This window comes from Ischnura elegans, chromosome 13 (assembly GCF_921293095.1).
Source record: "Ischnura elegans chromosome 13, ioIscEleg1.1, whole genome shotgun sequence".
In the NCBI taxonomy this organism is placed as follows: Eukaryota; Metazoa; Arthropoda; class Insecta; order Odonata; family Coenagrionidae; genus Ischnura; species Ischnura elegans.
In genome coordinates this window covers 14,557,186-14,574,599 of record NC_060258.1, presented here as the reverse complement: position 1 = coordinate 14,574,599, position 17,414 = coordinate 14,557,186, and the positions used below count along the sequence as shown (strand labels likewise).

Genomic DNA, 17,414 nt, shown 5'->3' with positions numbered 1-17,414 from the left:
TGAACGAACACGAAAGCAACCTCGCACGCCAAAAATGAAGAGGTGATTATGAATTTTGACAGGATCGAGTTGAGTTGGGAAGAACAATGCTCGATGGACCAATTTCAGTCAAATTAGGTCAAACTTAGGGTTTGGGTCAACCTAAGGAAAATGATTTCTTTAACGAGGTCACTAGAGTATTCATTTACAAATAAATACTAGACCAGCTGGATCAGGACGCCACTATCGCCTAGTGAGATAACCGCGTAGCAACAGCGACTAGGACTGTTTACTCCCAAATGTCCTCTGAATAAAACTGAAAGCGACACGAGAAAAATTAACGACGTCCATGATCTTTAAGACTGATGATAGAATATATCAACAATCACTCTCATTTGCCAACGGCACGTCCTGCATTCTCGTCGATGACTTTATTTTCATATAAAAGGACGTGACCCACATTTTTGCTCCGAGCAAAATTATTGATTACGGCCATAACATGCTCCACAAGAGTGCTCCTGATTCCACACAAACTAGAAATTTCAACTAAGCCTCACTGTAGGGATGATAACATAGGATAATCGAAGTACGTAGGCAAATTAAAAAATGCGCTAATTGTGGTCTAAAAGAGTTTAAGAACCAATAATGAAACATTACCTAAAAGTCTATCGAATTGAAAAATTTAATTGACTTACTGCGAACAGCAGGTTGAATGCGAAGAGAAGGTACTTGACGAGAGTCATTCCTTTGGACACCATTTTCACGGCAAGAGAAAACACCTACAGACTTGAGATTAATAACGCTAACCCAGGCGCTAAAATCGTCTCGGCAGTCTCAGCCCCTCAATGACCACGATTCTTTGATGATCTGACACTTTAGAACATTAAATGAACCACTGACAATGCAAACACCGAGTACCACTCAAAGGTAAATGCTCAATAACAAATTCCACAACTGCCCACTTCCTCACTGCTGTCGTGATTTCCTTGTTTCATGAAGCTGCGTTGCCATATTTCGCCGCGAAAATTTCGCCATGTCCGATTTTTGATTCCGAAGGTACGTTATGTTTTACGCCGTTGTTGAGATGTAGACAATAAATAAACTATATAGTACTGCATTTCTGGAGGAATAAAGTTATTTACAATAATCCTATTCTGTAAATATTATCTTCCTCTCAAAAGAGAATTGAAAATTACGATTTTTCAATCGACTTAAGAGAGGATGATGAAACTTATACTAATGTCCCTCACTCAAAATCAATTGAAACCGAAATGTATAGTTTTTTTGAAGCCTATTATGACGAATGTGAAAATCATAATAATATTTTTTCAACGGGATTACGCCCTTTTTCCAGTTTACAGAAAGTTTTACAAAGAAAGAAAAAAATTAAAAATATACATACATAAAATACTTAAGTATACAGAGAACTTTTTATTTATTTAAAAATATATGAAATATAATAACAAAGTATGTATATATATGTATGTAACGGTATCACATTGTTACGATATTTAGTACACATTTCTTAAAACAAGTATAGGAAGAATGGAATAGATTGAAGTTATCACAATATATAAGTTAATTTCTGACATTGCTCTGAAAATAATCCAGTTTTTTGTATAATTGGATGGCTGAGAAGGAACACAGAAAGTAGATGAATTTCTCGTATGGATGCTTGGGATTCGGAGAGTTACCAAGGACAATAAATCAGGGAATTTAATCTTAATATTCAGAATATTATTAAGGAAGAACATACCCATATGTCTTCTACGAAGTGAGAGAGATTTCAAATTCATATGCTTGGTATTATGTTACTTTTTCTTAAGATTATATTCAAGTATCTTGTGAAATTTCTTTTTATAATATCTCTCACAGGCACAGTTTATTCATCATTACATCAGCATCAAAACTAGTGACAATCACATTTTTAAAAGTAAAACAAACATTCTGCTATAAATGATTTAACACTTTCCCGGTGAACAACTTTTGAAAAATCTTCTCGGGATACCGCGCGGGTAAGATAGAGCGCCGACGTTTCGGGTACCGACTCGCTACCCATTCTCACGGCTACTGATAGAAAATTCGAAGTGACCGTTGAAGCCCTGCGTTAGGAGGAGCCGGATTGGTCGAGATCCGATTGTTGTCGCGGAAGACCGTGGACCAGCATTGACTTTGCTCTGGCAAGCATAACTCTTTTAAGGGTTCTATTCCAAGAGCTGCTGATCAAAAATCCGGTGTCTCTGTTTACTTTCTTGTTTTCAAGTTTTATTTCAATCGCCTCTTTGGTTAAACGATCCCAGAAATGATTCGATCGCCATACAACTCTGGTGTCATCCCACTGTATTTTATGGTCCTCATCCAAGCTAGGCTCAACTATGGCTGATTTTTCCGGTTGACGAAGTCGGAAATGCCTTTGATGTTCTTTAAGATGAGTAGATATTGTTCGCCCTGTCTCACCCACGTAGACATTACCACACTCACAGGGAATTTTATAAACTCCAGGAGTCATAAGGCCAATTGGATCTTTTACACAGACGAGGCGATCTCTTAAACTCATCATAGGTCGATGGATGGTTTCGATATTATACCTCCTCAAAACCCTAGAAATTTTGCCCGATATAGTGGAAATATAGGGTAAAAAGGCCCTGGCTGTCGGTTTAGGTTGGTCTTCCTTCATAACCGAGCTCTTTGCAGTTGCGGAGGATTTTCTGAAGGCCGAAGTGATCTGCCGCTCTCCGTACCCATTCTGGCGGAAGGTATTCTTAAAATGGTCCAATTCCGAAGGAAGACTCTCCGCGTCGGAAATTGTTCTCGCACGATGTATTAGGGTGGAAAGAACAGCTTCACGTTGGGAAGGATGATGGTGACTATGGCCATTGAGGTACAGATCCGTATGCGTGGGTTTTCGAAAGATACTATGACTCAGTTTGCCATTATCTTTCCTATGGACTAGGACATCAAGAAAGGCAATCTTATTATTCCGCTCTAACTCCATAGTGAACTTGATGTTTGGGTGTTGGTCGTTCATATGGTCCAAAAAAGTGTGAACAGCGTCCACTCCATGAGGCCATATGATGAAGGCGTCATCAACATATCTGAGGAAGCATTTAGGGCGCAACGGAGCAGATGAAAGGGCTCTCTCTTCAAAATTTTGCATATAAAAATTGGCAATGGCTGGTGACAAAGGGGATCCCATTGCAACTCCGTCTGCCGTTTTGTAGAAACTACCGTTGCATTTAAAAAAGGTGGATGTAAGCGTATGATGGAATAACGTTACTGTCCCACTGTCAAATTTCTCCTCCAGAAGTTTAAAGGTATCAGCTAAGGGTACCCGCGTAAACAAGGAAACAACATCCAAGCTGACCATGATGTCCGTCTTCTCCAAAGTAAGGTGTTCCAAGATCCCCACAAAATGCGAAGAGTTTTTTATGTGGTGTTCACAAACACCAACAAACGGAGACAAAATACCGGTAAGGTATTTAGCCAAATTATACGTGGGAGATCCAATAGCACTCACAATAGGTCTTAAAGGAACACCTTCAAGAAAAACATTCTCCTACTTAGCAACCAGTATCCATTTACATACATTACATCCCTCCAACACTAGCTTAAAAAATAAAAATCAATGTTAAAATAACCAAGTATGGAGAACAAGAAAATCAAAGTCATTAACCATTAAAACAGAAGGACTAATACAGCATGTCACACTTTACAAATTAGGTTTGTCAGGTGGTTTAGTCAGTCTATGGGGCCTACACAAAATGCCTGTTTCACAACCATCTTTTAGTTTCACAGTCATTGTAAAACTCACCAACTTTTATTATTTGGTGTGTATGCCTTTTCCAAAGAACCTTATGTTCATCAGCAACTTCACACAAATATGTCTGGAACCCCAACACCTTAACAATGGTTGCTTTTACCCAAGTCGTCTTATTTAACACACGGTAATCTTTCACATACACAACCTCCCCCACATTAAAATTTATATTCCTCTGGCCATGGTGGTATTCTATCTGTTTTCTGTTATACTTAGCAACAAAGGATGCTGATAAAAAAGATAACCTTGTCTTTGGTTCACGTCGAAACATCAATTTGGCAGGAGTCTCATTAGTAGCACAGTGGGGTGTTGTGCGGTAAGAAAACAGATACTTGCTTACTAGGGAACACATGCTTAATCCTGCCTGTCTCACATCCCCTAACAGCCTATTTAAAGCCTCCTTGAAGGTTTTAACACAATTCTCTGCAGCTCCGTCCGTAGATGGGTGGTAGGGAGCAGACAACCTGTGTACAATTCCATTGTTTTCAGAGACATTTTTAAACTCAACGGACGTAAATTGACGGCCATTGTCGGTGATTATGACATTAGGGAGTCCAAAATGGGCAAAACAGTCCCTTAGCTTTTCAATCATTGATTGTGAATCAGTTTTTGTCATTTCATACACCTCAGGCCATTTAGAGAAAGCATCAATCATAATCAAGAACATTTTACCCTTAAAAGGTCCCAAAAAATCCAGGTGAATTCGATCAAATACATGTTTAGCATCATCAAACTTAATTAAAACTGATTTCCAGGAGACCTTGAATTACTTAGACAAGGATGACAGCTTCTAACATAATGCTCAATATCTTCATCCAGCCCTGGCCACCAAAAGTACTGACGGGCAAGCATTTTCATTTTAACCATTCCACAGTGCACCCCATGAATTTCATCTAATAGCTGCCTCCGGTATTCGGTTGGAATTATAACCCTGTAACCCCACATTAGAAGACCATTGTCAAGGGTAATCTCATTTAAACGCCTAAAATATGGCTTTAACTCTTCAGCCACCACACTTGGCCAACCATCTCTACAGTATAGGGCCACCTTGCCCAAAAATTTTTCTCTTCGTATTGCATTTCTAATCTCTGTTGAGGTTATGGGAAGTTTATCTTCAATTAAAAAATTAAAATAGTCGTAATCATTATTTTCAAAGCTAGTAACATTTGAAGGCAGTCGGGACAAACCATCAGCTGCCGAATTCATATTCCCTTTGATATACTGGAAGGCAAAGTCAAACCCACTAAGGAACAATGCCCGTCTTTGTAGCCTTCCTGCAGCCATTTGGGGTTTGCCTTTTTTTTCGCCAAAAAGGGCTAAGAGAGGTTTGTGATCTGAGCAAAGTATAAATTCACGGCCCATCAAGTATTGATAGAATTTATTAGCACCCCAATAAATAGCCAAAGCTTCCCGGTGTATGACTGAGTACCTTCTTTCTGTAGGGTTTAGGGTTCGTGATGCAAAGCATATTGGCTTTTCGCTTTTATCAGGATAAACATGAAACAGAACTGCTCCTAATCCCACATTGGATGCATCATAGACTAGGCTAATATCGAATCTTGGGTCATAATGGGCCAAACTTTGATCAGAGGTAATAATAGCCTTAACTTGCTGAAAAGATCTTTCACAATCAATCTTCCACCCAAATGGTGTATTTGCCTTAAGCAATTCATGAAGAGGATTTAATACAGTTGCTAATCTTGGCATAAATTTAGCATAATAATTCACCATACCTATGAAGGCCTTGACTTCAGATACATTACGTGGTCTAGGTGCTTCAACCATAGCTCTAACCTTGTTATCTGGGTCCTTATGCAAACCTTTCTGGTCAATCACATGACCCAAATACTTAATCTCACGCTGGAAGAATTGACTTTTTTTAAATTTAGAGTAAATCCTGCCTTAGTTAGCCTCTCACAAACTATATCCAGATTGTTAAAATGTTCTTCTCTACTTTTTCCAGTAACCACAATATCATCCAAAAAATTTATAACACCTATCAACCCTTGTAAAACCTTTTCCACACTTTTCTGGAGGAGTGCACATGCTGGTTTTGTACCAAATGGGAGCCTATTAGGAACAAATATTCCCCTATGAGTGCTCCAAGCCAACTATACTTTTTAGTTTTGTCTGTTAATTCTAATTGATTATAAGCCTGGTAAAAATCCAACTTCGTGTAGTACTCCCCACCCTGCAGAGCAGCAAAGAGTTCCTCGATGCGAGGCAAAGGATGTTTAATATCATCCAAGTACTTATTTACTGTTACCTTGTAATCAACACACAGTCTCAATCGGCCATCTGGCCGCATCACAGGGACCAAGGGTGTTCCCCATTCTGAATTAGTGACCAAGGAAATAACACCTTCCTTCTCCAATCTATCCATTTCCTCATCTATTTTTGCTTTGAAAGCAAATGATACAGGACGAGGTTTAAAAAATATTGGCATGACTGACCCATTAATTTTTAGAGAAACCTTTTCATATTTAAACCAACCCAGCTCGGATTTAAACAAATCTCCATATTTCTTAATTAGTATAACTAAATCTCTATCGCAATTCATGGCATTCAATGAATAGTTTAATAAATTACCTTTAAATATTTCAAACTCATCCATCAAATCCCTCCCAAACAAGGAGAGGGTACCACCATCAACCACAATAAGCCTACAAAGTTTGCGTATGCCATTATAGCATATTTGAACACTGATCTCACCAGCAGGAACTACAATATGATTTTCAAACATTCTTAATCGAATATAAGTTTCTTTAAGTCTACACATGGAGAAACGCTCATCATATACCGATTTCCAAATTTACCGAAATTCCTGCACCCGAGTCTAGCTCCATACACAAAGGCTTATTATTAATGACTACACTGGCAGTCAAAGGCCTTATTACCTTATTGTTTTCACAATAATTCATCTGAACAAAATTCAAACAAGACTCAGACTTTTCGCTAATATCTACAGAATGGTTACCCAAAATTTTACATGCCTTGGCTAAATGTCCTATCTGCTGACAATTTCGGCACCTATATTTCTTAAATTTACAACTCGAGAAATTGCGGTTACCTTCACCACCACTTCTGCACCTGTTCATTTCTCCCATAACTTGCGAAGGGTGGGTCTGAAGGTCAGTTCCCTTTAGGTCCTGCTTCCTATATTCATGGCCACTTGAAATGCCCGGTCTGGGTTGTTGACACTGCTTCCTCTTGACATTAATATAATCCATTTCCCCACATGCTGCTGTCATGGTAGAAAATGCCGCTTTCCTCTTAATGGCCATTTCCAAGATATTCTGCAGTGGTGTAGTGTGGTCTTCTTCACACAGCTTATCCAGAATCGGTCCTCTTGATAGTCCACAAATAAATTTATCCTTTAGCATCTCGTCGAGCATAGTTCCAAATTTGCAGTCACTGGCCTTCTTCTTCATCCGTGCATACCATTCCCCAACAGTCTCCTGCGCTAATTGCCGCAACTCATAAAATTCAATTCTTTCTATGAATACTGATATCCTCTTAGAGTAATGCTGCTTTAAAATGAGACACAGCTGGTCATAAGATTTCTCCCTGGGAAGTACCGGATTGCACAGGTCTTTCAGTGTCTTGTATGCCTCTTCACCAACCAGAGTCAGTAAAACTGCCACTCTTCTTTCAGTATCTATATAGTTTGCCACAAAGTACTGTTATAATCTCTCTTGGTATGTCTCCCAGTTATCTCCATTCCGGTATTCATTCATGGAACCAATGCTGCTAGCAGACAAATGGACAATACTCATAGTTCCTGTTTGTGGATTAGTAAGGCCTCCATCATCTCCAGCTGGTGAGGTCATTTTCTCAACCAAGGTTTTACTCCGTATATGATTTAATTAATTTTCCTCGTCGCCAATTTATAATATCTCTCGCAGGCGCAGTTTATTCATCATTACGTCAGCATCAAAACTAGTGACAATCACATTTTTAAAAGGAAAACAAACATTCTGCTACTTAGTAACCGGTATCCATTTACATACATTACGCTTTTGAATCCTTTCCAGAGCATTAATATGTGTCTCATTTTATGGATTCCATATCACAGTGCCATAATATTCCAGAATAGATCTTACTAGGGTAGCATAAAGCAGTGATAAGCAATTTACATTTTAAAATCCCTACGAATTCGGTTGATAAACCCCAACATTTTGTATGCCTTAATAGTTATATGTTCAATATGCATTCTAAAGCTTAAATTATTTTCAAATAATATTCCTAAGCCAGAGAAGCAATTTACTCTCTTCAAGGGGGTACCAGCTAAAACATAATTACATAGAAAAGGGGCATTATTTTTGCAAAAGGTCATTACCTTGCACTTTTTAAAATTCAATTGCATATGGTTAGAACCATGACACCAAATGAGTAAATTGTAGAGGGAGTGTTGTAGCTCCTTGACATTCTCAGTGCAATGAATAGGGTGGTAAATTTTAAGATCGTCAGCATACAACAGACATTTTGCAGGGTGAATAAATTAAAGGACAATGCATCTTTAATAAATAAGAGCAAAAGTAATGGTCCAAGGTGGGATCCTTGAGGCTTACCCGAAGTTGCAACAAAATCAAAAGATTGTGAGTTGCAAATCTTTACTCTGAGAATTCTGTCTGAACTGTATCTTCTTAGCCATGGCAACAAAAGACCAAACATACCATAAGCCTCAGATTTGGAAATTATGATGGAGTGATTCACTCTGTCCAAGGCTTTTGAGAAGTCGCAGTAAACAGTATCTATTTGATAGTAGTTCTGTAAAGACATGGTAATATCATGCTGGAATAGAGCTAAGTTGGTTGCTGTTGAGTGTCCCTTCCTTAATCCGTGCTGTTCATTAGTTAGTATGTTTTCTATTAAAGGGCTTAGCATATCAGTGACTATAGGCTTTCAAGGACTTTAGCCAATGCGGACTGTATTACTATGGGTCTGTGGTTACTCACATCATGCTTGAAATACACTTTTGTATGTTCCACAAGAGTTTTTAATTCCGACCCAGGTTTCGGCAGTACACACTGTCATTATCATTATCAACCTTGATAATGACAGTGTGTACTGCCGAAACCTGGGTCGGAATTAAAAACTCTTGTGGAACATACAAAAGTGTATTTCATTATGTTTCCTGCGAACAAGTTTCACCAAATATCGCCATCCAACCTTAACCTGGATCCGCCCAAAATATTTTTTTGGAGATTAATAATTCATATTCTAGGGAAATGGTAAGAGTCTCATTTTTACTACATTCTGAAAATATTTCGTTGATCGGTTGTGTAGTTTCCGAGATACAGGCTGTGACATAAATGTCACATTGGGCGGATCTGTTGTCTTTTGGTGCAAGGTAATATTTCCCCAGAAAAAGCAAATATTTTTCGCATTTGAGCTGCACTGTTCATTTAAATGTTAAAAAACACTAGAAAAACATATTATTAATTACGTACACTATTTTCAAGCTTTTGTTTAAATTTAAAGTAAATTGTTTAAAAATTTAGCAATAATTTTCAGACTTCCATTGCCCGCGATTCATAAATTTTTCGATGTAAATTGTGATTTTTTAAGATGTAGAAGTGTTTTGGATTTTTTCAATGCTATTTCACAAGTTTGGGGTACATTTAAATGTATAATGTTTATATAATAAACTTGTCAAATACAGATCAAGAAAAATTATTTTAAATTTATGTATAAATTTAAGTTTTCGGCAGTAGTGTTATGAAATTACAGAACCTTGAATTGACACAATCAATGGATTTGTTGAAGGTACATTTAAATAATATTTTTACATGGCTAATAAGTAAAATAGTTGAAAATGCATTTCCCAATTTTGGAAAATACATAGAATAAATATACATGTTTGAAAAATATTCTCACAACATATAAGGGTGTAATACCTTATAAAATTGAATTAAATTTGAATTAATTTGTTTCATATAAACTAAAGATTGCTTTAGAGTTCAATGCCGGTGTATACGTACCATTTTGAGTGGTAAGTAGTAAAGCAATATTTGTCCATATTTCATGCATCGCATGCAGTGCATTTGACGGAAGCGCAATGTTCTCCAGCACGGCGACGCAATCTTTTGAGACTAATTGATCATTAGCATCGTAACATATTTCACTGTCTGCCTCTGTTGAAAATGAAGTAGTACGGCGGCTATACTTGCCTTTGCATCGATGTATGGTCAGTAATGTTTGCATTATTACACGCCTGATCTCTAATTGTGACATGCAATGACCAGATTTCGCTCGTGAACAGATTGTGAACAGCTTCAGATTGTGAACAGCTACATCCAAAAGTCAAGGAAAATATTCCACCATTACCACCAAAACTGATTTTCCTCCGCCGAATGAATTACATGCAAGGATGGATACCAAAATACTCCACAATCATACTCCTGCCAAAAGAGAGTTTTTTCAGTGGGAAAAATCCCTCTGAAACGTTCTTTCAATTTAGTGATCTACGGCGAAGCTACCACAATTTGTCTATTATGTCGGGCATCGTATTGTCTGCACAGTGAAGGTATCTACTCATCACAAAGAACCTATTCCTTCGCTAGGCTACGGTAACCATTGAGTTGTGAGCACCCCCAGAATCTTCCCAGGAGCATCGCTTGGATGGAAACCAGTTACAACCTCATAACAGTAAAATCCCAATGAAAATTTTCATCTCCTCTTTACTGATGCTAGAAGATGAAAAAACAATAGAAGTAGTATAATTATCTAATTCTGCCATGAGAAATAAGAATGTCATCCGAAAAAGCTATTTAAAAAATTTCTGCACCTAATTTTTCCCTCTATTCAGGAAGATCTGTTTCGGGGAATAACCTATTTCTTACAAAATGACCTTCTTGTCGCAAATTGGCAGCTTCTCTTTTTACTTTTTTCTATTGGAGAAGTGATGTAAGCTTCGTTGACTTCGAATCCTTTTCCTTACATCTAACTGGTACCGAAATACTTCAGGACTTCTCTTGAAATTCATTAGTATTATCATTATCAAGCTGCAAAACAAGCTCCACTCTTGCCCGAAGTTGTCTTCCCGTTAAATTTTCCACAAGTCCACCAGCCTGGTCATCTGCAATGTCCTCATCAGTGACAATTGCTGCTTCTGGTAGCTCAAGGTATATTGTACTTCGTCAAAGTCTTCGTTTTCCGGAAGCTATTTGGCTTCACACAGTGTAATATCTCTGAGCTATCGATATCCCTAATATTAAAAAATTTAATTCAAAAGTAATTACCGGAATAAAAGTTAATAAATGCAAATTTATCGACTAATTGATAAATAATAAGTCTTTTGGCGGGAATACGAAGGAAAAAACGTTGAAAATGGAATAAATTCTAACTAGAGCATAAAATTCGAAACTTTGAAGATTTGCATAGGGATCCGCCCAATGTGACATTTATGTCACAGTAACATTTATCAGAGTATATTACAAAAATGGAAAGCAATACCAAACATATTAATGTATTATTAATAATTTTGTATCATTATGTTGATACATACCAAAAATTGTCGCTGTAGCGCATATAGTTAATGAAAAAATTAAATATTTACACAAAGTGAACGTCCATTTTTAGTGTCTAGGGAAGGCGCATAAGTACCAGGGGTACTCAAAGGATAGGTCTTCACTCTCACTTGACAATTCTTACCTTGAATTGAAGCACTTAGCTTCCTCTTTCTTATAAGGTATAAAACACAACAATATACCGTGCCCGAACGATGCAAGAGCCATTACAGTGCAGCGATACAGGGTGTGACATTTATGTTACATTGGGCGGATCCAGGTTAAGCTGATCACATCATGCTTGTTTCCAATTTTGTGGACAGGGACTATAAATTAATTTTTGAATGAATCTGGGAATACACCCTTCTCTAAAGACATTTTGAAAAGAACATACAAAGGATACAATAAGGAGTTACAATATGCTTTTAGTAGAATTGGAGGGATACCATCTGGTCCCATACTTTTTGAGGTATGTATCAAGTTGCTTCAATTTTATAAGAATCTCATTGGTAGAGAGTTTTACATTTGATATGCTGAAAGTATTTGAGAACTGAAATGAGGGTATATTACCTGGGACATAGTAGAATAAACTTTGGAGAAATGGTTAGCAAACAAATTATTTATTCCTTGTGGATTATCACATCTTTCATTCTGTAGGTACATATAAGTTTTGGTAACATATTTGATTTTTTAAGGTTATTTACATGTGACCAGAAATATTTCACACTGCCAATTATATTATTTTGGGTAGAATCAATGTGATTGGCATGACATAATTTAGTCAGATTTTTACATTTTTTACCGAGACTAGCAGATTTTTGATAATCATCTTGATAACCAGTAATTTTATAGGCTTTATGAGACAGTTTCTTTTCCTCAATCAATTTTTTCAAATCAGAGGAGAACCATCTTGGGTACATACTATTTCCCACACGAATTATAGGCGTGAACATAGCAATTCCATCATACAGAGTACAGTACCCAAGTAACATTGACCGTTGGGCCTCGGTTGGGGAACCGTAGTCACGGTTGGCTCATTGTGGGTGGATATGCCTACCAAATTCCGCTGTTGGCCCAACGCAGATATTGTTCGTCGGCCCAACGAAACGGTTTATGCTGTTGGCCCAACGGAAATCCCCAACGATGGCCCTACGAAATAGATTATCATTGGGCCACCGTAGGGACATCATACCATTTCCTCAATTTCCGCCATGAGAGCTGCAAACAAAATTCCGACAAGATCTTCAACGTAGAGATTGGCGAAATTCCATTGTAATCGATTTATCGTATCAAATGGTTATCAGATCGGTAGCATCTATTCATTAAAAAATAGGGATGGCATAATCGCTTGCTTTGACAGTCAATGCTACCGACTATGTGCAGGCAGAATAATTATTTTAAGTTAATTTTTTAAGAATATATTATAAGATAATTTTTGGATATTATGTATAACTCTTTTTTAAGTAATGTTCTGCTAATTTTCTGGTGTTTTCAGCATGGTATTTGACATAAATGGTTCCAAGAAGCGGAGGCTTCTTAAATGCAACTTGTTAGTATATATATCCCGGAGGGCACATGAAAAATTGTAGACTTATAAGATCTGTCTGTTTCGAGTCTAACTTAACCGATGGAAGTTCGATATGGGCCGTGAATAAGCACGATGTATACATCGATTGCATACGTTGCAGGATACGGTTCACATGTTTCCCTAGCAACCTAACAACCAAGACTTGTTTGGTTGTAAGGGCTTTGTCTTTGTGATAGCAGTTAAATAAAATAAGTCGAGTGCTTCTAACAAAAATAACGCATTGACCTCATTTGGTAAGTCTTACAAAACTGGCATTCCTAAAATCATGTTACCTTAAACAGATAGTTTCGTGGAATTTTAAACTTTTCATCATTAATTTAGATAGATCGATATGTATATTTTTTCAGATTGTGGCATATCTAGCATAAGTGGAATTTTTAATGAAAACAGTGTTTCAATGGACAAAGTGAGTGATTTAGTCCTCTCTGAAGAGAATGAGATTGAATTTGTATGAGTAAACCTAAATAACAACTGCACAATTATTATTTTATGGAAAATACATCAACTATTATACTCAATCAGTGTTTCTGTGATTCCTATTAATATCCCTAAATCTTGCACTTATTAATCCAATTGTCCAATCCAATCCAAGTAAAATGGACTAAACTTAACAATTTCGTTACCGAAGACCAGAGAATAGAAATTGTGAAGGCAATTGAATCAAATAACTCATCAGGGGTGTACATCTTGCAGTGTGACATGTTTGAAATTAAGGAGGATTTCTTTGAATTAGGTACCTCTTAGAAGTGGTACCATTGGTATATTTGTAGTAAAAAAATTAGTTGCTGGATGCAAATTGCAGTCCACCCAGATTTTATCTAAGTGTGTTTTGTTGCCCTACAAAGAAGATGGACAGTTTTTGTGTGTGCCATATTGTAATATGGAAAGGTGCTGTTGAAATTTTCCTAATTTTGTCCTAATAAAAATTGTCCTAATTTGTGAAAATAAAAGTAGGGGACCTTCTGAACTGATATTGATTTTTTGTTTTCCACTTTTAACCACTGTAACCTTACTTTGTCCTATAGCATTGATTTTTAATGTATTTAATTTCATTTTGATTTATAGGGAGTTAAAGGTAAAGATTCTACCGGTATCGTATCAAGTGAGAAGGTAAATTAATTTAACTCTCATTCTATAAAAATGAGAAATGCCGGTAAAATATAGCTTTTGTTGGGAAACGGATGGCAGAATTTAAAAGGGCCAACGGTGTATCGTCGGAGATTTGTTGGCCTTGGGTTGGGAATACGAAGGCCCGACTGTAATGCTCTGTTGGCCCATCGTTGGGGAATCGTTGGTTGGGATACGGTTGGCGAGGTGGCCAAATCATACCATGGGCCAACCGCTGTGTCCCACCATCTGCCAACAGAGGGCCAACCAAAAATGTTACTTGGGTAGAATTTGTTAACAGCAATATTACAGTCAGGTACAGTGAGTAAGCTATAGCCCAATTTATATCATGTAAGTAATCGTTTAAGCTATCAAAATCACAATAAAATATATTGGTTTGATATTACAGGATGAGCTTTATATAAACATAATAATAATAATAATATTTATTTATCACCGTTGGCAAAATACAATGCATGGCTACGTCAAGATTTGCATACAAAAAAAGATGCACTATAAAAGTACAAAGACATTTGGAGATATCGAGGTGAAGAGGTGGATGGTAGATATCACATTTTATCAATGGCATAGGGTAAGTTGTGACATTAACATTTTCACAGTTAGAAAAAACTAAGTCTAGTTGGTTACCTGAGCTATTGCAAACCTGACTCTCTTATTTTAAACCGAGAAATGAATAATACTCAATTACAATTTTGGCCTGATCATGGACATTTGTTGCAGGAGATTCCTCATCCATGTAATACCAATTCACACCCGGTCAATTGTAATCACCCATGATAATTATTTTTCCAAATGAACTGGACAGAAGAATACTCTCTACCGAAGTACAATGGATTTCATAGTCAGACACAGTAGAACAGGGTGGGATGTAAACAGAGCCCAATAGGATATTCTTAGACCTTAATTTCACAGATACGAAAACATGCTCAATTTTTTCAGCTGGTACCGTAATCTCATATGAACTGTAATGAGATTTGACGGTGATAAGCACACCACCACCACGAGTTATACCGGAAGTAATTTGATTGCGATCTTTCCTAAAGATCCCAGACGGCACAGAATCCTCCGTATCTAATTCGTATGCAGATAGTATCCATTGACTACCGCTCCGTCGCTTTTCGTCAATGGATACTATCTGCATACGAATTAGATACGGAGGATTCTGTGCCGTCTGGGATGTTATAATTGGATCAAATTAGTTCGGAAGAATCAATTTCCTCTGCCAGCCAGGTTTCAGTGAAAATAACAGCATCAAATTGAGAACTGGATATTGCTAAATGAAGGCATTAAGTTTGGTTTTCATACCATATTTAATTTATTATATCATATTTAATAATAATAACAATAATGATTTTTATATTCAAATACGTAGTTCCAATCAAAAGACAAAGTGCAACTTATAAAACACACACAACAAAACATAGAGAATACTCCAACTAAATTACAGTTGACAAACAAATATTTGGAGTAAACGGCTAATTAAAGGTTATCTTGAACAAAATGCATTCATGCTGCTACCTATATACCTTTTTTAGTGTGTACCTACTGGAGTATTTTTTTGGCATTTCAAACATTAATGAAGTTATCAGAATGTTAACAAAATTTACCATACACTTTAGTTATTTCTATATTCTCATGAAATACGGATAGGCAAATACAATAATACAAGACTGGAGGACACTACCATTCTTATATTCATCATGCAAAACTTACAATCACAGAGCTCGTTGTGATGAAAACTACTATTTGACCGCTGATTACAAATTATTTGGTTTTACAAATCCCAGTTTAGACGAATGTTAATTGTCAATTTTATCCTCATTTGAAAAAGGCCAGATTGGCGCCTATGCAATGCCACTTCACATGACGTCACACGGACCTAGTTTCTATAGGAGAAGATAGGAGTTTTACATCGTCTAAGATTACCAATGCATGAATGAGGCACAGAGCTCAGGGAAACATGTCTTAATAATCACCTATTACAACTGCCCAAAGTTTCCTTCGTTTGATAAGGCATTAATAATCCTTATTTAAGCCAAGCTTTACCAGCTATCAGGGTACTCTGCTACCTGCGTCATATCAGAGCTCAAAGCCTCGCTCCAAGGTCACCTCACTTGCGGCAGCGGGGACCAGAACGACGTCACACGGAGTTTTCCCGGCATTCATGCTTAGCAGTCGCGTTTTCGCGCGCTTAAAAATTTTCACTTTTCATTTAATCGTGAAAAATAGATATCGTCATTTAAAAATCTAAAAGCGTTAAATATGTACTTCAGGAGTACTAATTTTTCGATTAAGGCAATAAAAAAATAATAGGAAACCTATACTAGAGACTATAAATGCAGCCGCGAATACATGCATGGAATGAAATTTTCAGCAATAAATGTTTCACCCTTATTTTTTTCTTATACACCTTTAAATATGCTGTAATTTTTCATGTAAATCATTAGTTAATGTGACCATTTTGTTCAATATGAGAGCATACCAAACAGTAAAGAAGAAAAAAAGGTTATCAAACTATCCATATCTTTTTAAGTGACTGTTGTGTGCGGCAAAGAACTGTGCGGCAAAGATGGAGAGAGTGATGTAATATTATCTCTCATTTCAAATTCAAATTCAAATTTAAGTTGGAGGGCATATTATCACTCAAAACACCTTTCATATTGTCTTTGGCAGTCAAATGACCAGTTTAGATGTTGTTGACACAGTTCTTTGCCGTATAACTCCCTTTCTTTTATCCATTGATGTTTCCTCTGAAAAAACATTTCATTTTTCGCTGCATAACTTGGAGTTTTTCCCCTTAAACACCTTCATTATTCCCTCAAATTTCTATGGATTCCAGCCCTGAATTTTATTTGCATAATATTTCTTCAACGTGACACTAACAGGCAGGATATACATTGGTGTGGAACGAAAGGGTAAACAAAGGAATTAGCGAAGTTATTTAGAGCTTCGCACGTCGTCAATTGTTTCGCGAACGTCAATGATTCTGTGGCTTACTCGGCCACCGTCTGGAGAGAAAAAAACTCCTAAGTTCCGTTTTTTAATATTTTGCTTGCAGTCTTCTCGGGATTTTCACCGCGTTAATTTGTTTTATATCTCCAAAGTTTCAACGGACGGCTCGTCCGCCATATTAACCCATTAAAACCCAATGTTTCATTTTGTGGTGAAAATTTTAATGTTGAAATATTAAGCCTCCATGATAATAGGGTAGTTTCCTTCATCAAAGAAACCGAAAGGCATTGATTGAGATTTGTTACCCACCATTAGTGTATTCATAATATATAAATTAATTCGTTTTAAAAATACCGGTTTAGACGATTGGCAATGGTCCATTTTTATCCTCATTTGAAAAGGGCCAGATTGGCGCCCATGCGATTCCACTCCACGTGAC

General features: G+C 36.9%; 1 protein-coding gene across 1 annotated transcript in view; it reads right to left on the bottom strand.

The window, feature by feature from the left end:
* The window catches only part of LOC124170216 (CD63 antigen-like), a 37,353-nt gene extending 36,387 nt beyond the window's left edge, over window positions 1-966 (bottom strand). Inside the window, exon 1 of the mRNA XM_046548914.1 lies at window positions 675-966. Coding sequence (XP_046404870.1) covers window positions 675-737 — 63 coding nt within the window. The 5' untranslated portion in view covers window positions 738-966. The remainder of the gene's footprint in view (window positions 1-674) is intronic.
* Between the last annotated feature and the right edge of the window lie 16,448 nt (window positions 967-17,414).